Here is a 27,908-nt window from a genome sequence, read left to right as displayed (position 1 = left end):
CATAAAAAACTCATTTGAAGAGTTTTATTTTTTCCGTCAGAAAATAAATCTCATTTTATGTAAATTGACACCCAAAGCTTGCCGCTGGTCAGATCATTACAATTTTGTAAAATAATTTTTCATTAAAATAAAATCAAGTGGGATTTTAATTTGTTATTGTTTGATTCCTATTATCAAATTGTTGTTGTTTTTTTTTTCTTAAACAAATAAATTACTACAAACATTATATCAGGTATACTCAATAAAGAAAGATACTGAAAAAAAGTAGAAAATAAACGAAAAGAGTTTTATTTTCTGACGGGAAAAATAAAACTCCTCAAAAGACTTTTATTTTATGACGGAAAAAATAAAAGTCCTCAAATGAGTTTTTTTTATGACGGAAAAAATAAAAGTCCTCAAGAGTTTTTTTATGACGGCTATTTAAAACTCCTTTTTTGAGGGTTTCTCCTAACTTTTATTTTTACGTTAAAAAATAACTGATTCTGAAAGAGCACGTCAATACGAATCTATTGGTATATAACAGTATGGAGACAAACTGTCTAAAAGAGAGATTTTTTGATTTCAAATTTTCTGGATAACCGTTATTTATGGTCCCTGCGAAATTCAATCAATTTAAATTTGTAGTCGAATATAATAATGAACAACTCAATTAAATGAATTTCCTAGCTTAATAATATTTAAATTGAAACTCTTAAGGCTCTTCATTTGCATTAAACATTAAAATATTTTTATTTTTTTTTTTGTAATTTTCTTCATGTTTTTTTTAATATTTTTTTTTGTTTTGTTTTCATTTCTGTTTAAACATAATCCATACAGATGCAATTTGAAAAAAAAAATTAAAAATAAAAATCATTTTGAGAACTGGCTCGTTAATTAAAAGGTGCTTAAACTTAAAAAATAATAATAATTATTATAAAAAAAAATAAAACAAATAAATTATTTTAAAAAAATTAATAATATAAAATAATACATAATTAATTCAATGTTTTAAACAATAAATTAAATTTAAAAAAAAGTAAAATAAAATAAAATTAAAAAAGTAAAATAATTGTCATAAATTCAGGAGAATTTCGTATTCAATTCATTACAAAGATCGATTTTTATATAAACAAATTTTTTATATAGAGTTTTTTGTTTTTTAATAGTTTTTTTTTGGTTTATTTTTTGTAGTTTTTTCTTCATTAGACATGATCATTTTAATTATAATTCTAAGATTAAAAAGATTGTTGGTTGATTCAAGTTGAAAAATTATTTGTTATTTTAAGGTGAACATTTAAAAACTACTTTGTTGTTGTATTTATTATTTTTATTTTATTTATTTTTTTTGTTACATTTCCAAATACTTGTCTAAACAAGTATGAGTTTTTTTTAAATATTTTTTTTATAATTTTTCAATGATTTTTTTTAATTTTTTTTATAAATTTTCTGGCTTTTCTCAATTAAAATCTTAGAATTATTTTTCTGGTTTTTATAAATTAAATTAATTTGTTAAAAGTTTTTGTTTTTTTGCTTGTTTTCTCTGTTGTTTAAATGATTGTTTGTTGTTGGTTTTGTTTTTGTAGTAAAATGGTGTTTTGTTTTTTTTTTGAGAAATTAAGGGAAACCCTTTTTTAAGAAAACCAAACTGCAGAGTTGCCAAACACACAAATTTAACAGCAGTTGGATTTGCGGTTGTTGTTGGCATTGCTGAAGACTTTGCTGTGTTGGCGATCAGCACGACGCTGTGTGTGATTTCTGGACTGGACGTCACGTACTTTGTTGGCACGCTTAATGGCGCTGCGGCAAATGTCCCGACGTTCTTTTTTGGTTTGTAACTGAAACAAATATTACATTAAATTAACTTTAGTTTAAAGAGTAATAAAAACACAAGTTTAAGCTACCTTTTGTACATTGCGCGCCATTAATTCCTGTTTCAATTGGGCCACACTTTGACGATCCAAACGATAAACCGAAGCACGTGCTTGAACCGTTTGAGGATTCTAGAAATATTAAAAGGTAATACAATTAATTTATTGTCTTAAGCTCTCTTTGTATGTCTCATTTACCTTCTTGGGCGTGGTCTCATTAGTTTTTTGTTTCTCAGCCATGTCATTTACTCCAATATCCAGTTTAATGAAACTTTCAGCGGCCTCTTGAGCCGTTTTAATACTATGATAAACCGACATGCTAAATTTAAATAAAAGAAATCAAAACAATATATTAATAAAGCATCTTTCCTTCGTTACAATTAAATAAGAAAAAATAACACGACGGCTACACCATGTCATTTCACCCACCTTGGATGCTCAATCAATAGGTTCTCATATGGCGAAGTTTCCATATTGATGGGTCCAATGGAGGTGAAACATGGTGGTGGCGTTACGAACCATGATTCGTCCATTTTGGTGATCGCCTCTAAACCGTTAGCTGTCGTTGCCAATTTCTCGTCACTTTGTGCCGGCGACATGGCGGCCACATACAGCGAACGGGTAAGACCGTTGTCAGCTGGGATCTCGTGACCGCTGCCATTGCGGCCATCGTTGACTGTGCGCGATGGACTTAATGTTGAGACACTTAAACCGTTGCCGTTGGAGCGATTGTTGCGGGTTTTTTGCAAGTAATTACGTTGTTTTTGTGGCCGTGGTCCACTGTAGAGGGAATGCGAATTGATATGTTGTAGACGCCGTTGCTGAGCCAATGAACTGGCGGCCGCATTAGCGTTTATTGGTTTGGCGGTCTTAACGACCTCGATCACAGGAACGTTTTCCCCCTCGGAATCAGTGCGAGATGGGGAATCGTCTTCCTCCTCGTCTGTAATGAAAAAGAAGGGTGGTAAAGTTAGTAAATTAATTTAAAAACAAGTAAGAGAGCTATATTCGGCTGTGCCGAATCTTATATACCCTTAACTAAATTATACTTTAAAATAAATTTTTTTAAATATTTTTAAGTAAACAAAATTTATTTTTTTTTAATTGTTTTTCAAAATTTTTTTTTTTTGAAATAGTTTTTTAATTTTTTTTCCAAATTTTTTTTAAAATTTTTTTTTTAGTTTTTAATTTTTTTTTTTTTGGAAAAAAATGTATGACAAAAAAAATTTTTTGATGAAAAAAAATTCGGGTTAAAAAATATTTTTCCCGGTTTTGACCCATTGTAGGTCCAACTTACTATAGCCTTATCTACATCGTTGCAATGGACTTTGAAATATCTATCATTAGATATCCATATTGTCTATTTTAATGACTTAGTAATCCAGATATAGGTTAAAAAATTGGTCAAAAATCGGTTGTCCCGGTTTTTTGCTGTGAAATGTCTTGCAATTAACTCTAAATAAATATTCAAAGAAAGGCAATATGTAGCCCAGGCATTAAGCTTTATTTTAATGTATAATATGAATCTTAATGGGCTCTAGCTCCGGAGATAATACAAAAATAAAATTTTTTGCTCATATCTCCGTTATTTATGGACCGATTTTGCTGATTTTAAATAGCAAACTTCTCGAAAGTCTGACAGAATTATTGAAGATTTGGATCCCGAAGATATCTGGGGTCTTCAGAAAATTGATTTCAACAGACGGACAGACAGACAGACGGACATGGCTTAATCGACTCCGCTATCTATAAGGATCCAGAATATATATACTTTATAGGGTCGGAAATGAAAAATGTAGAAATTACAAACGGAATGACAAACTTATATATACCCTTGCCACTCATGGTGAAGCGTATAAAAATAAAATTGAGTGCTAAAGTGCTCTTAATATCTCCTAAATTTCCGCATATGCAAAGTCTTATTATACATTAAAATAAAGCTAAATGTCTTGGCTTTAAACTGCCTTTATCTGGATATTTACTTCTTGAGGTTTATTTTCAAGATTTTCTTCAAAAAGTCGGGTAAAAAAATATTTGTTTCAGAAATTCTATCCAAATTTTTGAGTTGAATTTTATTTGAAAAGGTCTTTAAAATACCTTTAATTCAGAAATTGGTACTCGAGATATATGCAAAAAAAAATGCAAAATTTAAAGTCAACCCCTCTCGAAAGATGGAGTCTCCGATAAATTGTTGCACTCACAACTCTAGACTTTATTAAAGGTAAAAGTTGAATACGCTAAAGAAAAATTAGGAACCGAATTTTTGGGACCCCGATTTTATGTAAAAAATCGGTTAATATCTCCGTAGCTAGAGCCCATTAAGATTCATATTATACATTAAAATAAAGCTTAATGCCTGGGCTACATATTGCCTTTCTTTGAATAATTATTTAGATTTAATTGCAAGACATTTCACACTTTCTTCAAAAAGTCATTAGTTTTGAAATTTTCAATTTTCTTTTCATTATAACTCACCTTCTTTCTCAACAATAAACCATTCGTCTTCGTCGAATTCAACTTCGTCACAACTATCACTGGGGGTTAGTAGTTTCGTTTGCTTAGAGGTTAGTGGCGATATCGGCTTGCCGTTTTTAATTCCTTTACGTTTATTCTGTTGACGAGCGTTGTTGCGTTTATTCTTGCCACGTTTAATAATGGCACGTTGTTGTCCCTGACCACCAGCACCCGTTACCGATGGTGTCAGTGATGTTACTTCTATCAGATTATCAGCATCTACTACGTTCGAGTCGCGTTCGTCAAGTATTACTCCAGTTGCAGTTGCAGCAGTCGTTTCACTATTCGTTTCACAATTCGTATTCGATCCAAAGAGAAACGATGCAAGACTACTAAACATTATACAAGAGAGAGGGAAAGCTTTGAAAGCTAGTAGAGCTTTAAATCACTTTGTGTGCTTAGAGCTTTTGTTTAAACAGCTTTTATATTTAACTATATAATTATTCTATATATGTAACTCTAATAATTATTATCACGTTAAGAGCTTTTTGTTGTTGATTTATTTTGTCGAAAAAATAAAAATATTGCTTAAAAGTTTAGTAGTTTGATGAGATCAATTTGTAGCTTTTGTTTTGTTTGTGTTGTAAAATCCTTTAAAACAAGAATTTCCTTAGAATTTTTTTTTTTTATTTTTTCCTTTTTATTTGCTCTTTTCAGTCTTTGTTTAAGCTTTTGTTACCTTTTTTATTATTTATTTGTTGGTTGTTGATATTTGTTTTATAAATACAAATGAGTCAACTGCAAGTAAAAAGAAAAAAATATTTAATTAATAAAATGTGTTAAATATTATAATAATTTAATTAAGTTTAATTTAATTTTTGTGTTTGTTGCCTTTTTGTATTAAAAAAACTTCTAGTTAATGACATTGAATATATAATTTTCCCCTGAAATGTATTTAATTATCTTGTTCTGAAATATGACGCATGTGTATTGTTGTTGTTTTCGTTAATACAATTTTCCTAACAACCACTAAATGTTTGCTGACACTTTTAATTTGCTCTAGAATAGCTTTAACCCTCTACAATTTGCCCAAAAAGATGGCTTTTAAGATGTGTATGAAAATATATTTCGTACTTTAATCGTTTCCATAAGTTTTCACAATAAAAAAGCTTTGCAAACAAATTAACTTATTGTGTTGTACTAAACCCAATTATCTCTATAATTAGCACTTTATTGGTTGTGGCCTTTTATGGTTCCTTGTGTCCGCTAGAGGTTTAAGACCATATAAATAAAAGCACACGCCATGCAGTCTCGAGTGATTTAATTAGTATTTTTAGCTCTTTGTTGTGTTTTTAGTATTATGCAAGAAAATAAATGCAAAAAAAGTTAAAAAAAATATAAAACATTCATATACTCAACCTTATAAGCACCCTATAATAAATTTTAAAGATTGGTAGCAAAACGTTTCATTACCAACTAATATGGGTTAAAATGTTAATACAATAACTCTTCACTTCTAATATATTTGAAATCATTGCTCTGAGCTGCAGCGAAAAAAAATCTTGCTAAAAGACTTAATCAAAAAGAGTCTAGACTCGAGAGACTAGGTTTCTTAAAAATATATTGGTGTAATTGGGGTAACAAACAGTAAATATTAATCTGGTATACCCAGTTTGACTGACTGTAAATGCAAAGCTATAGGTGGTAGTGACCTAAGCAGCGAGGTACCTGTGGATTTCTCACCAAGTACCTCCAAAGCTGCTAAAGCCCAAGCCTTCAAGGCAGTTAAACCCCTGCCTTGGATGCTTCTAGTGGAAAGTGACTAAGTCGCCCTAAGTCGTAGTTTCCGTAAAGGAATCCTACTGTCCTGAAGCCGCACTACTCCTGTCCAACTACGACTCCAAAAGAAATCCAAGGCATAAAAATCCTGCCAGAAGCCGCACTACTCCTGGTCAACTTCGACTCGGAAACAAATCCTAAGCAGCCCTACTACCTCGAATCTAGAAAAATCGATTATCTCAGAAAGGAGCAACAATCTTCCCTCTCCTGAGCGAAAGCCCATATTGCAGGTCTCAAGACCGAACCTCCTCCGCTGACTCATCAGCGGTGCCTAAACGACAGCGCTCAAAGGAGGATGCAACAGCCAAGAGCCAGCAACCGGTACCCAAAAGCCCCAAAGATCGTTATCTAAGTCCTTTAGCGAGAATGTCAAAGACAACCTCGTTAGGGCGGTTATCGATCGGAATGCCACTGACGGATCCATATCTCAATCATATTGATGCTGGATATTACAGTTTCATGTCTGGGCATTTGTCGGCCAAACGAATCAGTTGCGTTCGGTACAGTTTCCCTGTGATGAACTGGCCAGATTTCAGCAGCTCATAATAGATAGGAACCTTTTGTGGGACCAAAATACAGAGAATTGCGTTAGCGCCATGGATATTTGGCTTTGGTGTCCATAGGGCTGGTTGGCCGAGCTTCTCATACGATCTCTTACGCTTCGGGTTATCGTAATATTTCATCGCAAGTAATGATTCGGTGCAAAAATGATTTTCTTTTACAAAATCGTCTTTCAAGGTCTCTCCGCTTCAATTCATATGATACCCAATTTCTCAGCTTTTGAATGAATCCTGCTGCTAGCAAACGTTTTGAAATTGCTGCTTGAGTAGCTCCCAATAATTTTGCAAGCTCTTGTTGAGTTTGACAACAATCGTCATGGAGTAATGCTTCCAATTCTTGGTCTTCAAACTTTTTTGACTGGCTTGGGCGATCTTTGTCTTCTATGTCCAAATCAGCACTTCCGAACCGCACAAGCAATATCTTGCACGTTGAAACCCATGGAGGAAGACATTCGCCATAAGCTTTGATGAGCAATCAGTGTCTTCAGCGTCACAAAATGGCATTTATATCTGATCGGTCTGGCAAAGCTGTCAGCTATTAAATATCTGTCATCTGAAGTGTTATTTATTTAGTGAAAGGTTTGCCATTTTCGAATATGGATCATTTAACAACCGAAGAACGCGTAAAAATTGTTTAAACTTACTATGAAGGTGGTGGTTCAAACGTCGCAACTTTTCGATTATAGTCGTCATAATCGACCTACTGTGCAAAAAATTGGCAAGATTGTAAAGAAGAATTGTCGCATATTGGGTTTGGAGAACCCTATTGTGGAAAAGGCATTGCAAAATGTGTCTGGATGTGTCATTGGCCCGATTTTTTCGGAAATAACGCTGGATGAACAATTCAGAGCGTTATGACCGTAAGATAACCGTGGTCTGCAATTGAATATTATGAACTGGACGATATGTGATTTCAACAAGACTGTGTCACAAGCCACACAACACGACCGATTTTGGCTTTATTGCATGGTAAGTTTCCAGAACGCGTAATTTTTCGCGTTTTGGCGACGTCAATTGGCTACCAAGCTCATGAAATTTGACGCCGTTATACTTTTTTTGTGGGGCTCTGTCTACGCGGATAATCACCTAATGCTAGAGCATTCGTCAAGTTATCGCCGAGATACCTCCCGAAATATGCGAAAAAGTTGTCGAAAACTTCCTCAAAACGATCGACTGCTGCAACCAATCTAGAGGCGGTCATTTAAATGACATTGTATTTCGTATTTCCAAGCATTATAATGAAATAAAAGTTTCATCGAAATGATAGCTTTAGGTGTGTTTTACTTAACTCTACTTTTGAACCCGAAAAATGGAAGATTCCCAAGATCACAGCAGCTATCAGTGGTGAATTCGGGTCTGATCGCTAGTTTACTAATCGTCCAATGACTCATTGACTGTGGTATCAGTGTCGAAATGTCTCTCTTAGAATGATAATTTTTATTTCACATCCAAGTTCAAATAATGTGTTGTATTGTCAGAAGATGGGTTAAGATGCGAGGGCAGCATACCCAAGATCCTTCCTAGAAGGTATGTTTTCGATTTTAATTAATATTTTGTTAAAATTTAGTTTTAATTTTTAGTTGGGAATAAATTTGCTTTAAATTAGTTGGAAATTCTTAAAATTAATTTCCTGCTGCTTTAATTTTGAAGTGATGGATAAAAATCCTCTAATGAGTGATTCATCACTTTTTTCACAGACAGACATAGTCAAATCGTCTTCGAATTAAGGATCAATAATAAATAAAGTTTGTTGGACCTTAGATGTGTATTCCAAAGACATTTATTTAAACTTTAGTGTCTTGGGAAGACATTTTTCCATAGAAAACTGTATTTAGAAAATAGTCTTCGAAATACACTATTCCGTTGACCTTATTTAAACAGTAGTTATATGGTTGTGATGTTTACAACCAAAACCATCGTATACTTGGCTTAATATTAAAAGCAGTAAATGTTCTGCCATTGATACTCGTATCTTAAACTATTGATCGTCAAATTTATGATTATTGCCAAAACATGACAACTCCAACTAAATAAACGCCAATAAATACACACAAGCAGAACAACAAAAGTAAGCAACCGACTTCCATCGTTAGCATCACAGGTTGGTTCTCTGGCCAGTTTGGCTGGCAACAAACAATTGCAAGCCATTGACACACATCTCCATGCGAAATGACATCTTTGTCAGTGCAGCAAATGGAGATGAAGCTGCAGTTTAGTTTCAAATAATGGCTGTTTCAAAGCCGCTGTCTTTTTAGAAAAATTTCTAAAGCAATTTTCCCGCCAATTTCCATTGTTGCCTGACTGTCAAAGCGCAACAAAAAAGATTTTGATTTAAAATTTAAAAATGTTTTGTTTTAGATATTTTTTTGTTTTGTTTTTGCAGTTAGCTAGTTAGATGGTAGGTGATTCAAATTTAGTATTTGTTTCTTTTATTTCTATTTCAGTTTGTTTGGTTTTCGGTTTTTATTATAATTGCCATTGTTCAATCACGTTTTTGACTTGAATTCTCATATATTAGTTTTGTATATTGCTCGTATTATTGTTGTTTTAGTTTTCCAAGCAATTTAAGTTTTTCTCTTTTTCATTTTATTTATTTGGTTTTTGTTGTTTTTTTTTGTGGTAAAATGGTTAATTTTATTATTATTATTTCAACTACAATGACCCATATTGAAATGTACAAAATAAATTTACAGTTTTGTTTGGTTTTTTCCTTCTATTATTACAATATTATTTAGTTATAGTAGGGGTATTCATGAGAAAGTGCACTAAATCACAAACAAATTTCAAAAATGTTGTGCTATTTACTACTATTCAAATGTTGCTTCTTATTTAAAGAACTATTTTAGTTTAGTTTTTGTAATATATGAGGGAAATCAAAAATGTTGGAGACTCCTGTCAACTGAATTCAGATGGTTTGTATTTATATTGGGTTTCGAAATATAAAAAGTTCATTTTAAAAAAAGTACGTTTTAAATAAGTACATTTTTAAAAGTACCTTTTAAAAAAAAACCTTTTAAGAAAGTACCATTTAAAAAAAGTACCATTTAAAAAAGTACCTTTTAAAAAAGCAGCATTTTAAAAATAGTACCTATTAAAAAAAAAGTTCATTTAAAAAAAAGTATATTTTAATAAATAGTACCATTAAAAAAAGTACCATTCTAAATATAGTAACTTTTAAAAAAAGTACATTTTAAAAAAATTACCTTTTAAAAAAAAGTTCCTTTTAAAAAAAGTACATTTTAACAAAGTTTCGTTTAAAAAAGTACATTTTAACAAAGTTTCGTTTAAAAAAGTACATTTTAACAAAGTTTCGTTTAAAAAATAGTACATTTTAAAAAACAGTACTTTTTAAAAAAGTTCCTTTTAAAAAAGTACCTTTTAAAAAAAGTACACTTTAAGAAATGTAACTTTTAAAAAAATAACCTCTTAAAAAAGTACCTTTTAAAAAAGTACATTTTAAAAAAAGTTCATTTTAAAAAAGTACCTTTTAAAATAAAGTACCTTTTACAATAAGGTACCTTTTAAAATAAAGTACCTTTTACAATAAGGTACCTTTTAAAATAAAGTACCTTTTACAATAAGGTACCTTTTAAAATAAAGCACCTCTTAAAATAAAGTACCTCTTAAAATAAAGTACCTTTTAAAAAAGTACATTTTGAAAAAAGTACCTTTTAAAAAAAGTTCCTTTTAACAAAGAAGGTTTAAACAATAGTACTATTTTAAAAAAAGTACCTTAAAAAAAAGTTCCTTTTTAAAAGTTCCTTACATTTTGAAAAAAGTACCTTTTAAAGAAAAGTTCCTTTTAACAAGTATCGTTTAAGAAATAGTACATTTTAAAAATTGTACTTCTTAAAGAAAGTACATTTAAAAAAAATCCTTTTAAAAAAGTACCTTTTAAAAAAAGTACCCTTTAAAAAAGTACATTTTAAAAAAATTACCTTTTTAAAAAGAATCCTTTAAAAATAGTACATTTTAAAAAAGTACCATTTTAAAGATATTACCTTTTAAAATAAAGTACTTTTAAAATAAAGTACTTTTAAAATAAAGTACCTTTTAATATAAAGAACCTTTTAAAAAAGTACATTTTAAAAAAAGTTCATTTTGAAAAATTACCTTTTAAAATAAAGTACCTTTTACAATAAGGTACCTTTTAAAATAAGGTACCTTTTAAAATAAGGTACCTTTTAAAATAAAGTACCTTTTACAATAAGGTACCTTTTAAAATAAAGTAAATTTTAAAATAAAGTACCTCTTAAAATAAAGTAAATTTTAAAATAAAGTACCTTTTAAAATAAAGTACATTTTAAAATAAAGTACCTTTTTAAATAAAGTACCTTCTAAAATAAAGTACCTTTTAATATAAAAAACCTTTTAAAAAAGTACATTTTGAAAAAAAGTACCTTTTAAAAAAAAGTTCCTTTTAACAAAGTATCGTTTAAGAAATAGTACATTTTAAAAATAGTACTTTTTAAAGAAAGTACATTAAAAAAATAAAAATTCCTTTTAAAAAAGTACCTTTCAAAAAAATTAGCTTTTAAAAAAGAACCATTTAAAATTAGTACATTTTAAAAAAGTACCATTTTAAAGATAGTACCTTTTAAAAAAGTACCTTTTAAAAAAACTACAAAATTTATATTCTTAACTATTTATTTTACAAGAATCGTTGAAACTGAATTCAGATCAGATGGGTTTCGAAATATAAAAAATCAGTTGAACATAGGAAAAAAAGCTATGAATCTGAAATCTTAGCTTACTAATCTTTCGTATCAATCCCCTGTTTATACTTGACAAAAATTTATCATAACAATAAATGACAAAATTGTCTGAAATTCCCAAAGTCGCGGATAGATATAGATAGATTAACTACCCGGATTAGTTTGCATTTGTTCTTTTGTTCTATTTGAAAGTCCCATCAAAATCTAATAAATATTATTCAGTGCCAAATTCTAATACAAGTAGAACAAATCTAATCTATAAATTACATTTAAAACAAACAATCTATTAAATCACCTTTGACAAGCATATTATTCAGCTGTTTTTTTTTATTAATTAAATTTAAATTACTATTTTATACTATTTACTATAAAAATTGTCTAGTTTTGTTTATATTCCTTCTCTAAATTACACTACATTAATTAATTGTTATAGTTGTTTTTTCATCTTCTATATGTTTTTATTTAAAACTACAATCAAGTTTCACGTGAATTACAAGTGATCATCATCACCAACCCACAGCACTAGTGGCACAGTGAACTACAAACTATAAAAATAACAAAACAAAAAATAAAAAAACATTAAGACTAACTAGAATGAAATCATGTCAATAATTGCAACTTAATTATAAACAGAACAAAGAAACTTTTTGTCTAACTGTATGTGGGTATGTATATATCACTAGCTGTGGTGGGAGTGTATGAGTATGAGCTTTTATTATTACAAAAATAAAGCTTTATTTGCCAATATTTTATTTCTACACTAAAGGAATACAATTGTACTTGGCAGAGATGGAAAATGTAATACTATTGTAATTATTGTGAACTTTTTATTACAAAATGTACGATAGTTCTAACGCTTTATAAATAAATTTTATGAAATTTCTTAACATTTCCTGTCGCATCTAGAAAACGCATTAAATATTTCAAAAAATAAGTTTGGATATCGAGATATTTAAAAAGTTACATTGCTTACTCTCTTGTGTGGTTTTCCACACATATGAAATTTCTATGTATTTGGCAAATATGCTGTTTCTGTCTAAAAGATGTATTAAAGGAACTCATAGCCGAAATATTTTTGTAAAATGTCATGAAGTTACACTAATTTGATAACAAACATATATAAAAATATAAAGATTAATATGCTACTAATAGATTTTGACTACAAAAAAAAAAGAAAAAATGTTTAAACTACATAGGCATACCGAATGTGTGGAAAATAACACACGAGGGTAAACAAAGTAAGAATTTTTTTAAGAAATGAGGTTTATATCACTAATTATAGATTAGAAAGGAAATTATTGTCTTAACTCCACAATCAAGTATTTCATTACCTCAATGTACAAATGTTGTAATCTCACTTTTTTATGTAAATTGAGATTTCAAATAAAAACAGCGTTACTGCTAAGTCAAATTTGTTCAATCCTAGTTAAAATTGCAAATTTATCATCTCAATTAAATCAAAATTGCTTTTATATAGAGAAATATGTAGACAATACAAGCTTTTCATTTTAAATAGATTTAAAAAATAGTGTATTTTAAAAGGAACCTTTAAAAATGTGTATTTTAAAAATAAGCTTTTAAAGAAAGTACTTTAAAAAAAACATTTTAAAGAAAGTACCTTTTAAAGAAAGTAATTTTTAAAGAAAGTACCTTTTAAAGAAAGTACCTTTTAAAGAAAGTACCTTTTAAAGAAAGTACCTTTTAAAGAAAGTACCTTTTAAAGAAAGTACCTTTTAAAGAAAGTACCTTTTAAAGAAAGTACCTTTTAAAGAAAGTACCTTTTAAAGAAAGTACCTTTTAAAGAAAGTACCTTTTAAAGAAAGTACCTTTTAAAGAAAGTACCTTTTAAAGAAAGTACCTTTTAAAGAAAGTACCTTTTAAAGAAAGTACCTTTTAAAGAAAGTACCTTTTAAAGAAAGTACCTTTTAAAGAAAGTACCTTTTAAAGAAAGTACCTTTTAAAGAAAGTACCTTTTAAAGAAAGTACCTTTTAAAGAAAGTACCTTTTAAAGAAAGTACCTTTTAAAGAAATTACCTTTTAAAGAAAGTACCTTTTTAAGAAAGTACCTTTTAAAGAAAGTACCCTTTAAAGAAAGTACCTTTTAAAGAAAGTACCTTTTAAAGAAAGTACCTTTTAAAGAAAGTACCTTTTAAAGAAAGTACCTTTTAAAAAAAGTACCTTTTAAAGAAAGTACCTTTTAAAACAAGTACCTTTTAAAGAAAGTACCTTTTAAAGAAAGTACCTTTTAAAACAAGTACCTTTTAAAAAAGTGCCTTTCAAGTTGATTGCGATTCAATACTCTGCAGTGTTTTTAATTAAAACATTCTAATAAGTATTATTTGTAAACATTTCCATCCCAGACGCACCCATGCAATTGACATTTCAATTGCTGCAACAACAAAGAAAAAACGGTTATTTCTTTGTTGTTGCAAATTTAAAATGAACAAATAAAATTGAAGGCTCATTATCATTTCAATTCAGTTCGTCAATTTATCAAATTTTATATACGAAGCGTACATTTGCGAAACTGAAAATTGCAACAAAAATATAAATAACAGATTATTTAAAGGTTAACGATATTATGATATATGTATGTAATATGTATGTATAAGTGACTAGATTTAGTAACAAAAGGGCTTAACACATAAATTTAATTTGTGAAATTCTTTATAAAACTCTATTAAATGCCACAATGACAGTCTTAACGTTTTTTTTGAAACGTCAGCAAAACAAAATCAATATTTTAACTTTTAGCTGTAGATTCCAATATTTAAAATTAAATAAAATCTCCTTTTAAAAGACAATTGTATTGTCAAGTCTTTTATTTAAATCACTTCAAGATTTATTGAACTTTCCTATCAATTTGTTTATAATTAATATTTTTGTTTGCAAACAACTGAAATATCTATCTATGATGACGCTATTTAGGTAGATGCTTCTTGTGTGTTTAGTTCATAAAGGTTATCAAAATTTGCATAAATTTTACACGAAATAAATCATTTAACATTTGGCAACAAAAATGCAGCAGTATTAATTTAGATTACAGAAAAACAATCCTATTTTGTTCCTCAAATTCTATAGTTTAATCTACAGTTAGGCATTAAATGACTTCAGGGGCACATAGCACGAATGTCAACGAAACTCTTAATTTACGATTTGTTTTATTGTTTTTATGAGTGGCCAACACAAAGAGAATATGAATTTCATTGACATTCGTGTTGTGTTATGTAAAATCATCTGGTGGCTATGAATTCAGACACTTTATAATAATAATTCTGAATCGATCTGTACAAAATTTTCAATATCTATAGAGAAACAGCTTTTAATATAATTTTCAATATTTCAAATATTTCACACTTCGGCTATTACAAGTTCATTATAATTGAAAAACTTGTGTATTCATAAAACAAAAAAAATCAGTTTTAAAACCCTAATTAATTTGTAAACCAGTTTTGAAATTCATATATTTCAATTTAAACATCAGTTGTTTCTAACCTCTAACAATTGTTATAAACATAAAAGTACTTATTAAATATTTATTTACTTAATAATTAAAGTGGCATTACGAATATATTTAATTGGATTTAGCTTTATATGAAAAAAAAGAGATTTATGCATTGTAAACTTGATACAATTAAAATAAACGCCACCATATTAAGAAACTTGTTGAAATTAAAACAGAAAAAAATTAAAATTAATGACTTTGAATATTTTTTTTATTATTAATTATAACTGGTTCTTTTTTTTTTTGTATGAGCAATATCTACGTAATGTTTATGTAATACACTTTTGGAAGATTAACACAGAATATAATTGAAGATCTAGAACAATAAACAAATGTTGCTAAACATGTTGCTGAAACATTTCTTTGGCTACATGAAAAGTTTGTATACATTTGTAAAATGCAAAGGGAGGTTTTAAAAAATCAAGCTTCTAAATCCAGAGCATTTAGCAAATGTTGCTAAACATGTTGCAGAGACATTTCTTTAGTTACATACAAAATTTGTATTTTTTTTATTTCTAAACTTGGAGCAAATATCATGTTAGTTATTATACAAAATCTTCTGACAGATTTCGATCAAACAGATTTTGTTGCCAGATGTTGCTGAAACATGCAGATACAACATGTTGATGGAAATATTTAAAATGTTGCAATAATTAAAGGTCGTTAAATTTTTTTAAATTAAATTTTTTTTTGTCATAAACTCAAGACTTTCATAATTAATTAAAGTTAAATTTCATATTTTCACTTACTTGTTGTGATATTAATAGTAGTATGGAATTTGTTTAAAACTTACCTAAAAATAAACAAGAGAAAAAATTAATAAATATAAAATTTTTAAAACATTTTAAGGTTTTTAATTTTCTAACTATTTAATTTTTTTCTTTAACTGATAACAATTAAGCCCTGCAGGTATAATTGTCAGACTTTTTGTCTAGACAAACAAATATTATAATAATACTTTATTATTGTTATTTTATGCTAAATATTTTTGTTTAATCTTCAAGTATGATTTCATTTCTAGAATTGTTTATATTAATAGTTGTAATTTGTAGTTTATTTGCTAATTTATTTGCTTTAGTCTAGCAACTGTTTGTTTAATTAGTAAATGAGCTGATAACCAAACATTACTTACAGCTATTTTTGGTTTTAATGACCCAGTATTATTAAAAAATAATAGAAATAAATATGTATTTTTCTAGATTAATTAGATTTCATGACCTCATTTTGTTTTACTTTATAAAAAAACTCATACTTTTAGGTTTTCAAGTTATAAAGAATTGAAAGATTTTTCTTTTCTAGTACAAATATTTTATAACTTTAAAGCAAATTAATTTTATAATTATGTTCGATTTGACCATAAATATTGTAAAACTCTTATTTGTTCTGAATGAAATCAGCTGTCATTCACTTAAATCGATTCTAAGATGTCAAAGTTGTTGCACTTACTTTGAACAGGAAAATTTAAATTTTCCAAAAGAACAACAAAAATCGTACTTTTCGAAATTTTTGAATAGGGCGTGATCTTTTTGTTTCTAAATACAATTTAAAAGCTTTTTAAATTATATAACATTTGTTAAAAAAGTAACAAAAATATATAAAATTAACAGCTTAATTTTCCTTATACAGAAAAAGTTTCACAGTTTAAAAAATGACTCCATTGGGATTCGTTAATCATTAATTATTATATTTTGTTACACACTATTATTAAATCAAGATAATTCCAAATAACTCTTTTTAATTCCAAAGAAATTTGCTATTTTTTCCAGTATTAGAATCTTAAACTTTATTTGTTAAACCAAAATATTTTTAACAATGATTTTCCTATATTAGTTTAAGGCAGTTAAATTACTACTCAAATCTGGAAATATTAGGTAATTTTGAGGAATTTTTTAAACATAACGAAAGTTTATTTTGTAAACCAAAATAATTGAATAATCTTCGAATATTTCAATTTGTATTTTGTATCATAAATCTTGTATAAATCTTATTATTTGGAATTTGTTATTTTTAGAAACTTAACGAAACTTTATACACTATGCCAAAAGTCTTTTAATAGAGATCAACATATATTCGTTTAACACAGACAAATTGATTTTTAAATTTGCAAAAATTACTTAATTTTGAAGAATTTTTGAAACTTAACGAAACTTAAATTTAGCGTTGTACTTAACGAAACTTATATTTTTGTACCCTTCACCTTCGTGAGAAGGGTATATATAAGTTTGTCATACCGTTTGTAATTTCTACATTTTTCATTTCCGACCCTATAAAGTATATATATTCTGGATCCTTATAGTTAGCGGAGTCGATTAAGCCATGTCCGTCTGTCTGTCTGTTGAAATCAATTTTCTGAAGACCCCAGATATCGTCGGGATCCAAATCTTCAATAATTCTGTCAGACATGCTTTCGAGAATTTTGCTATTTAAAATCAGCAAAATCGGTCCACAAATGGCTGAGATATGAGGAAAACCCAAGACAACCTCGATTTTTGACCTATATCTGGATTACTAAGACATTAATATAGACAATATGCAACGACGTATATAAGACCATAGTAAGTTGGACCTACGATGGGTCAAAATCGGAAAATTTTTAACCCGAATTTTTTTTTTTCAAAAAAAAAATTGAAAAAACCAAAAAAAAATTTTTAAAATTTAAAAAAAAAAAATTTTAAATTTAAAAAAAAAATCAAAAAATTTAAAAAAAAATTAAAATAACAATCGAAAAAAAAATTTTTCCAAAAAATGAAAAAAACAACTGGAAAAAAATTCAATTATGTTTACCTAAAAATATTTAAAATTTTGAAGTATAATTTGGTGAACGGTATATATGATTCGGCACAGCCGAATATAGCACTCTTACTTGTTTTTATTGAATTTCTTTTAAATTTAATTTTTCCTACATATTTATGTTTGATAAACTTCTGTTTAATTCTAAAGAAATTTCGCTATTTTGATAATTTCTAAAAACTTAACGAAACTTTATTTTTTTTAAACTAAATTCATTTTAAGAAATCTTTAAATATATTCGTCTAGCAGATGTAAACTTGTATATAAATTTAGAAAAAAACATAAATTTTTTACCATTTATAAAACTTAACGAAACTTTAATTTTTATAACGAATATACAAACCAGCGTTTTTTTCCCCTAAAATATCCAAAACCCTATTAACAGACAAAATTTTGACATGAAAACAGTTTTCCCAAAACAAATATCTATCGTAATTAGCAACTCAAGTACTCCTCAAATTGCACTATCAATGTTGATAACACGCACATAACACAGTTAAATCTAACATTATAACATTAACATTAAAGCTGTTAAAATCTCCAGAAATAGAAATTCTAGTTTTGTCCGTTAATAAGATAATTCATGAAACTTCTAGAAGATGGCACTGTGTACATGAATAGTAGCAGCGTTTTGCAGTCAGATGATGTGTATTCTTGTACATTATAAAGTGTGTTTATAAAAAAAATTACTATTGTTGTGTAAATTTTAATAAAGATTTGTTAAAATTTTAAACTATTAAACTGTTTTTATTTGTAATTAAAAGAATACGTTTTATTTAAAAGAAATAAACCACCTTTTTTAAAAGGTAAAAACTTAGCAATATCAAATATTTAAGATCGAATAATTATTTTAGGAGATATTTACGATTTTAAGATCTGTATTCGATTATCAGAGTTGAACTACTATTAGAATTAGGAAAAAATTGGTACGTTTAATGATTTTAGGAGATTTCCCATTTTATTCTGCTTGTTTTCACTGCTTTATATGAATAGTTAAAAGCATTTATTAAAATAAATAGGAAATAAATACATCCATCAAACTATTAACTCTTTAAAAAAAGTAAAAAAATATATGAGAAACATTTATTCCATTTTGTATATAAATTTAAGAAACTTAACGAAATAAACTTTACTTTAAAAAGCAAAAGTGATTTCCCCTATAATCGTTTAACATAAATTTCCAACCTTAATACGATGAAGCTGCTTAATTAAAATTATTAACTTACAGAGAATTTTCGTCAAGTCTTCGTTAAAAAAATGGTATGAAAATTTTATTTTTTAAATAATAAAAATTTATTTTTAAATAATAAAAAAACGAAAAGTCTATTATGAGTATTTGACAATCTAAAAAAAAAATCGATAAACTTTTTAAACAAACTTAAGTAAGCTTAAGCCAATTAAAATTGGTCCTTTTGAATTTCTAGGAAAATGACAAATATACATATTTTTTGGTTTTTTAAAAAACTTAACGAAATTGTATTTTCTAAATAAGGCTTTTATTATATTCATTTAACAGAAATAAGCTTTTATTGACATTTAGTACTAATATTAATAATTATATTTTGTACATAAGTTTTTCAAAAGCTAATAAGCAGGGAAACCAAAATATGCAAATGCATGTTTTTTCTAGTGAGTTTAATGAGCACATGGATAAGATATTTACACGTTTCAGAACTATTGAAAGATTTTGGCATCGATTTGTTAGGGCATATTTTTTCATATTTTACCCTTAAATTCATATATTTGTTTTAAGAGCATATTTATGTCATATTTTTGCGTTTTTAGAGCATATTTTACTGTTTAATAGCATATTTTGAGTTTATCAAAAACAAATTTTGTCTTACTTATTTTTCGCTGTTGTGTTACAGGTTTTTACTTCCTTTGTTTAAAATTCAAAATTGAAAAATAGATGGCTTTTCACCAAAAAAAAAAAAATTTAAAAACAAAAAAATTTTTCAAAATTTTAAAAAACAATTCGAAAATTGTTTTTTTCCAAAAAATTAAAAAAAATGAAAAAAAAATTTTTGTTCACCTAAAAATATAAAATTTTTTATTTTGAAGTATAATTTGGTGAAGGGTATATAAGATTCGGCACAGCCGAATATAGCTCTCTTACTTGTTTTAATATAAAATAAGCACTATTTTAATAATAGCGTCATCTAAATATCAAATTTTAGTTCTAATTCAAACTTAACCGTTCTACGTGTTAAAGAAATATTGTCTATTAAATTTGCTCCTGTAACATCAGTTGATGTCGAAAGAACATTTTCTATATATAAAAATGTTTTCAGATCCAATAGACAACGATTTTTATTTGAAAATTTAAGTAAATTTTTTTTGGTTAAAAATTGTGTAAAAGTTTGTTTTTTTAAGAGCTTTTTTTAAATTTTAAGAGCATATTTTAAAGTTTTTACTGCATATTTAAAGCGCTTAAAACGCTTTTTTTAGAGCATATTTCCGGTTTCCCTGCTAATAATTTATAAAAGTGTACTATTGTATTGAATTTCCCATCCCTGCTATAAATAATACTTCATTCTCTCTCTTTACTACAAATATGTAGTTGTTTACGTTCTCTACAAAAACAAATCCTTTTTCATTTTAACTCCTTCCTTGCCTCCTTTAAGAGCATTAAATAAAGTCATTTCTCTGTGGAGCTTAAAATAAATATTTTTGCCGTTAACTTTATTTTAGTCATTAATCAACAGGCAACAACTACAACAAAAATACATAATAGAAATAGAAAGAAAAACCCATTTGAAATTATGTAATATTTGTGTTGAGTTCATTAGACAAAATAATAAATTTGTAATATATTTTTATACCATAAAAGAATGTAAATAAATACATATTAGACTATGTATAAATAATTTGTACATACATATGCATTTGTACATACCTACATACATATCTATAAGTTAGTATGTAGGTATGCACATACTATATATGATTACGTCAATATTGACCTTGAATAAAGAACCATTTAGAAGAAAGAAAATAAAAGCATCATTCTCTTTATATGTACAATATACATATCTACATACCTATTTACCCAGCAGTTAAGCAAGTGGACAAAGGTATCCCTTATAGACAGTAATTGTCATTAATGTTTGATCACTTGGCTAACTACTACAATTAATATACTTTAGGTCATTTGATACTTTTGTGTTCCTTGTAGTGCAGAGAGGAGTCAATTGTTTACTTTATACATCCCAGGTAATCTAGCAGGAAGCAATTGTCACTTAAGTGTCTCTAAGTAATCTAGAGTGTAGTCATTTTATACATTTTTAAACGTTTACAATAGATGACGTATCTTTTGAACGCGGTTTTTGTTTTTAATTACTTATATGTTGCGTAAATAACAATGTATTTTTTGCTTCGAAAATGCAAAATTTTGTAGCAACAAAGCGTCATATGCGGGAAGTTTTGCTTTACTTCTTTAATTTGAACAAAAGTGCTGAACTGAAACTCAACCTGCGAGAGATGGACAAATATCGTACAGTTCATCCAAAAAAGTTTGAAAACCAAGAATTGGAGGCATTCCTTTATGACGAGTTTTGTAAAACTCAACAAGAACTTGAAAAATCATTGGGAGTTACTCAATCAGCAAACTTTTGCAAGCAGCAGGATTCATCCAAAAGCAGCGAAATTGAGTACCATATGATTAGAAGCTGAGAGACCTTAAAAGACGATTTTGTGTGTCTGAAATGCTGCTTCAAACCTGGGCAACTTACCCTTTGGTCGGTTGCCTAACCGCAATTGATATATTTTGGATCATTTGACACTTATGTGCTCCTTGTAGTGCAGAGAGGAGTCAATTGGTTGCTTTACACATCCCATGTAATCTAGCGTGAAGACAACTGTCACTAAAGTGTCTCTAAGTAATCTAGAGTGTAGTCACTTTAGACTTTTATTTTGTACTGCACCTTAGAAAGTAGTTATTTTAGCCAACAGAAGTATTCCATTGGAGAGTTGTCGGATGAAGGTTTTTTTACAAGCAATCGGTTACTTGACTTGCACCCGAACATGTTAAAATAACTTGTTACGTTGCTGAACAAGTAACCAGTTAGGTAGCTAGTAAGGTAAATGACTCTATGTAAACGACATGTGAATCCAATTCGTTGTCAACTTAGAACCAGCTATTAGACAGTCTACATTGTAATCAAAAAATGTCAATTGAACACCTGGTAAAATCACTATTTCGGGACAGTCTCCTACAACTGCTGGGTGGAAACTTGCTTAACTGCTGGGTATGAATGCATGTAAAGTACAAGTATTATATTTATATGGTTAAAAATACTATAAATTGTTCTTGTTTTATTGCAACGAAAACAAGAAAGAGAATTTTTCAGAAAAAAAAAATGCATTTAAATAATTTCGTTGTTGTTTTTGCAATGCCTTACAGAGTTTATAAGTGCAGTGAAAATAAACATCAAATTCTTAGAAACAAATAATTAAAAGAATTTAATTGTTGTTAACATTAACAACATTTGCTTTGGGCCATGTCCATTTCATTGTTAAGAAAAACAGAAAAAAAATGAAAAAATTTCTTAATTTATTTATAAGAGTTTTAAACTGAAAATGTAAACAAATAAATTTTCTTAGACATTTACATTTAATTACAAAATGAATAAAATTAATTGTTCGATTTTTATTTATATTTTTTTTGTAGCCATTTGTTTTGTTCTCAGTCCACCCTTTGATGTTTTTGGCAACATTTTAATGTTTCTTCAGTTCCCATTTTCTAAACAAATAAATTACTTATTTAAGGTGATTTGATGTTGAGCCAGGCCAACCAAAAAATTTGAAGTCAAGTTAAGGGGGAATCTTTAAGTATTTGAAAAATGTATTCTTAATGTATATTACATATTAGGAAGGCTCAGAAAGAAATTTAAATTTGCCTTTTTAGTAGAATTATATTTCATTCAGTGTGCAAACTAGGGCTGTTTTCTTTTCTCGACAAAAAATGTTGCCTTTTTTCTGCCCCTTATGCAAAAACTTTTTATATAAAGTACTGAACATTTAACCTGGATATAAGATATCAAATTAAAGATATTTTCAAAATCAACCACACTAAAAAAATACCAGGTCAATAAATAAAAAAAAAATTGTAAAATGTTGATTCATTTCCAAAATACATATTTTCCCGATATAGGGGGTTAGGTCAATTATGGATCGATCCTCACAAAGTAGTTAGAAAGATTTAGGTTCATATAAAACTTGTTTATGTCCAATTTCATCACGATTTTAATTATTATAAGACAATTACGAATGTTTAAGACATTTTCTGAGGGGTACCTTGTATGGGGACTAGGGGCAAATGTTGCCCGATTTTCGCCACACTTTACAGAATAATTTCAGAGTACTTAGAACAAATTTTTTCAGAATTGCCGCATAATCAACATATTATTCCGGAGGGCGACATTTATATGGGGACTAGGTGAAATCATAGACCGATTTTTTTGCCCATTTTCAATAACAACAGAAACTAGTTGTAGAAAGCTTCAGCCAGCTAGCTCCTTTCGTTTAGCCCTATCGAGTTTTCAACAGATAACCGGATGGAAATAGCTAGATCGTCTTAGAATCTTATGATGACCCAGAATATATATACTTTTTAGTTATACGACTAATATTTAGATATGTGACATATTGAAAGATAAACAAGTAAGAGAGCTATATTCGGCTGAGTCGAATCTTATGATAAAAAAAATGTTTTAAATTTATTTAATTTAAAAGAAATGTATATTTAAATTTATTAGTGAAAAAACATTTATGACAAACAAATGTTTTTGGTGAACAAATTTTTCCGATTTTGACCCATTGTAGGTCCGACTTATTATGGCCTTATATTCGCCTTTGGAATATCTATCATTATATATCCACATTGTCTATATTAATGACATTATAATCCAGATATAAATCAAAAATAGGTAAAAACAAGTAAGAGAGCTATATTCGGCTGTGCCGAATTTTATATACCCTTCACCAAAATATACTTTAAAATAAAAATTTTAAATATTTTTAGGTAAACAAAATTTAATTTTTTTTCCAGTTGTTTTTTCGAAATTGTTTTCTAAAAAAATTTTGGTGAAAAAAAAAAAATTCGGGTTAACAATATTTTTTCCGATTTTGACCCATTGTAGGTCCAACTTACTATGGTCTTATATACGTCGTTGCACAGGTCTTTGAAATATCTATCATTAGATATCCATATTGTCTATATTAATGATTTAGTAATCCAGATCTGGGTCAAAAATAGGTCAAAAATCCTTATATCTCAGCCATTTGTGGACCGATTTTCTCGATTTTAAATGGCAATCGAGCCGGAAGAATTAGAATATTGATGTATCATTCGTGTATGTAAGTTATTTGGGGGCTTCAGAAAGTTGATTTCAACACACAGACGGACAGACGGGCATGGCTATATCGACTCCGCTATCTATAACGATTCAGAATATATATTCTTTGTGGGGTCGCAAATGAAAAATGTGGAAATTACAAACGGAATGACAAACTTATATATACCCTTGCCACTCATGGTGAAGGGTATAAAAATCGAGGTTGTCCTGGTTTCCTTATATCCCAGCTATTTGTGAGTCGATTTTATCGATTTTAAATAGCAACCGAACCGGGTTTATAGCGGATATATTGATGTATGAATTATGTTTATAAGTTATTTGGGGACTGCGAAAAGTTGCTTTCAACATACAGACGGACATGACTATATTGACTCCGCTATCTATCCAGTGGAGTCGCAAATAAAAATTTTGTATAAATTACAAATGGAATGATAATCTTATACCCCTCCAACTCAATCAGAAATTCGGAGAGAAATTAAAAAAAAAATATGAAAATTTGTCTGTTTCCAAATAAATGTGGTTTTTATACAAAATTGTTTAAATTGTTTTCCGATCGTGTTTCTGATCAGAGCTTCGAAATAAATTTAAGCTTGATTCTTTAAAATCTTAATTCAGAACTGAAAAATTATTTAGCTTTTATTTGAATAGAATTCATTCATTGTTGAATTAATTCATTAAAAATTTCAATAATTCAAAAAATTGTCTAAAGCCAATTTGTAATAGATTTGAATTAAAGAAAAATTTAATCAGTCAATATATTTTATTAAGCTTTTTTGTAATGGATTTGAATTACAGAAAACTTGAATAATTAATTCTATAAATAATAAATACTCAACAGAATGTATTCAATATGTTTGAAGTACTAAGGAATTAAGCCTATGAATTAATTCGTAATGAATTCTTTAATTTGAAAATTAAGTGTTGAATTAATTAGGGGGTGTTTATAATTATATAAATAGTAATGGTATTTTAGATTATTTTAACAATATTAAACGCAATTATTTTATTATCTGCATTTTAGGCATAATAACAGTTGCTCAGCAGTAACGAACGAAAGAAATTTCTAGAAAATTTTTATGTTTTTATTTTTTTTTTTAAATTATTTTTCATAAATTTCTCATAAATTATATTTATTCTACATAGTTCTAGATAGCGGAATCGATATTGCCTTGTCCGGCTGTCCGTCCGTAGCCCCTAAATTATTTACATACATGTTTCCTACATCAATATGTCTACTATAGTCCCGGTGCGGTTGCTATTTAAAATCGAGAAAATTGGTCCAAAAATGTCCGAGATTAATCAAAAACCCACCACCTCGATTTTTTACCTTTTTTTGATCTATATCTTGGATTACTAAGTTTTTAATAAACAATATGGATATCTAATGATAGATATTTCAAAGACCTTTCCAACGATGTATATATCGCCTTACTAATTCGGACCTACAATGCGCAAAAATCGTTGAAATCCACGAAAATAAAATTTTTTTCGCGAAAATAAAAATTGTTTAACATAAAATTTTAAAATGAAATTTTTTTTAAATTTCAAAAAAAAATATTTTCTTCAACAAATATTTTAAAATTTATATTAAAGTATAATTTGATGAAGGCTCTCTTACTTGTTTTACTTTAAATTTTGTTAAAATCGTTTTAATTTTTTTTCAACCAAAAAAATTTTTGATATAAAATTTTAAAATGTAATTTTTTTAACATAAAATTTGTTTTTATACATTTTTTTCATAAAATTTTTTTTTACTTTTTTTTTAAATTTCAAAAAAAAAATTCTTTTTGACAAAAAATATTTTTAATAAAGCTCTGTTACTTGTTTTTCTTTAAATTTTATTAAAATTGCTTAAAAGAAATTTTATTTTTTCTAAAAAAAAAATTTTTTTTATTTAATAAAAAAAATTTGAACTTTTAAATTTTTTTTTTTTTTTGTAAAAAAAAAATAAAAAATTCAAAACGATTTTTAACAGAAATTTATTGCACAAATATTTTTTTATTTCTTGTTGCTTTTAATTTTTTGGTATTCCAAAAATTGTTGTATATTTTACAATTTTGTGTATAATAACTTTTTTATTTTAAAATATTTTTCAAAGTTCTTGTGTTTTTTCTTTTAATATTTTTACCCTTAAACACTCATTAATTTTAAATTTCTTTTCACCACAAGTCCTTGTTTTTATCCTTTTAAACTTAAACACTTTTTTTCTCAATATTCTGTAGCTTTTTTTTATTATTTCCAAAACCCACCTTTTTCTCTTTAAAAAATAACACTTTTTTCACGGAGTATTTTTCAACTTTAACTGGAGGGTTTCAAAATCGTAGTGAAAAAAAAATCGTTTGAATTTCAAAATTTTCTTTTCTTTACGTTTCTACGATTTCAAGGAATTATCACAAACGCACGGAGATTGAGTATGAGAGAGAGAGTAAGAGAAATATCACAAGCGATATTGCAAAGTCGACACTTGATTGCCAACTAAATACAACAGAAGCTTATTTGAAATGTTAAAGTCCCACCAAAAACGAAAAAAAACTACACACAAAAACAAAAAATAATGTAAATAAAAACATTAAATATTAGATGTATCTATAATGTGTATAAAAAAGCAAACAAACAAAAGTAAAAAAAAAATACAGAAATTTGTGTTTTAAACCAAAAAAAAAAAAGTATACAATCATAAAATAATGATGGTTGGTGGTGGATGGTTGGTTGTTTGGCTGGGTTGGAGGCAGATGAGAGTTAAAACAGACCCAAACAAAATACACAATTCTTTTCCTCTTTTTTTCGAAAAAAAAACTTTTTGTTGAGATACTTGTAACAAACAAAAGAAAACAAAAAAAATAACAAATTTTTTTATGTCTATCTATTGTTTATAAAAATCTTTGTTTATTTTGTTTTGTTTACAAAAAGCTTTTTTTTCAAACATTCAGCTGTTTGGCTACTAAAGACAACCACTAAAGATTATACACAAAATTAAGCAAAAGTATCCTAAAGATACTATACCGAAAATAAATAAATATTTGCGCACTGTAAATAATTTAAAATGTTCACTATTTAAAATATGTTTAATTTTTTTTTATAACAAAATTTTAAATTTTAGTTTAAAAAAAAATCTTACTTTTTTTTGTTTGTTGTTTTAACACTTTTATTTTATAAAATAAAATTTATAAATTTTTTTTCTTAATCTGCCCTTTAATTTTTTCTTGTCTGTTTATTATTATTTCACTTGTAGTATTAATTTTTATTTTATTTTTTTTTTTGCGAGAGTTGTGTTCTTTTGTAAGTTTTGTTTATGAATGTCAAGGGGAATGGTTTCAAATGTATCTCTAAGCTACAATAAACTGTTTTTTTCTACTTCTACTTCTTGTGTATGCATTAATTGGTTCGTTTGTGTGTGTATGGCTTAAATATATAACGTTAAATACGAACAGAAAGAAATAAATATAAAGACCAAAACAGAAACTCGAATAAGATACAAAAAATACATCCATACAGACAAACATATGGTTGTATTCATTTAGAGAAATGAATAGAAAAATAATCACAGAGAGGCAGCACTGTGTTTATTCATTCATTCATTCTCTCTCATTTCTGTATTCATTTATAAATCACACTCTTTATTGTTGTGTTCTATTGCAACACTTTGTGAAATTCTATTAGGGGCAGAACACAATGAGCATTAGGGGTTCTAAAAGGGACTGGGATTTAAAAATCGCGGTATTCGGGATGTTCTTCAATAAAGTACCATGTTTTGCGTACATTGCCTATGTTCATATTAATCGGATTTTTAGGGAAATATGAGGATGGCTCAATAAGTCCTTGACTTTTTGAATGAAACACAG

At 27.7% G+C, this 27,908-nt stretch overlaps 1 protein-coding gene across 2 annotated transcripts; it reads right to left on the bottom strand.

Moving 5' to 3' along the window:
• Nucleotides 1-700: 700 nt before the first annotated feature.
• TP53INP (Tumor protein p53 inducible nuclear protein) lies at nt 701-26,545 on the bottom strand. Of its 2 annotated transcripts, none has more exons than XM_065503498.1 (6): nt 26,316-26,545; nt 4,323-5,099; nt 2,367-2,790; nt 2,046-2,166; nt 1,881-1,979; nt 701-1,814 (listed from the first exon to the last, which is right to left on the bottom strand). In XM_065503498.1, exons 2-6 carry the CDS (start codon nt 4,699-4,701, stop codon nt 1,650-1,652), a joined length of 1,188 nt encoding a protein of 395 aa, XP_065359570.1. In that variant the 5' UTR covers nt 4,702-5,099; nt 26,316-26,545; the 3' UTR covers nt 701-1,649. The 2 variants fall into 2 exon arrangements, with proteins under 2 accessions (XP_065359570.1, XP_065359569.1); XM_065503497.1 differs by having other exon boundaries at nt 2,277-2,790; nt 26,316-26,544.
• Nucleotides 26,546-27,908: the final 1,363 nt, after the last annotated feature.

Source organism: Calliphora vicina, chromosome 3 (assembly GCF_958450345.1).
Source record: "Calliphora vicina chromosome 3, idCalVici1.1, whole genome shotgun sequence".
In the NCBI taxonomy this organism is placed as follows: domain Eukaryota; kingdom Metazoa; phylum Arthropoda; class Insecta; order Diptera; family Calliphoridae; genus Calliphora; species Calliphora vicina.
This window is presented reverse-complemented; position numbering and strand designations above follow the sequence as displayed.

Bases quoted from the DNA above. Each gene is read 5' to 3' on its own strand.
- TP53INP (XM_065503497.1), bottom strand. From the start codon at position 4,701: ATGTTTAGTAGTCTTGCATCGTTTCTCTTTGGATCGAATACGAATTGT. The intron at 2,791-4,322 runs GTGAGTTATAAT...TTTTCATTACAG, and splicing joins GTTTATTGTTGAGAAAGAAG to ACGAGGAGGAAGACGATTCC. The intron at 1,815-1,880 runs GTAGCTTAAACT...TATTTGTTTCAG, and splicing joins TGGCGCGCAATGTACAAAAG to TTACAAACCAAAAAAGAACG.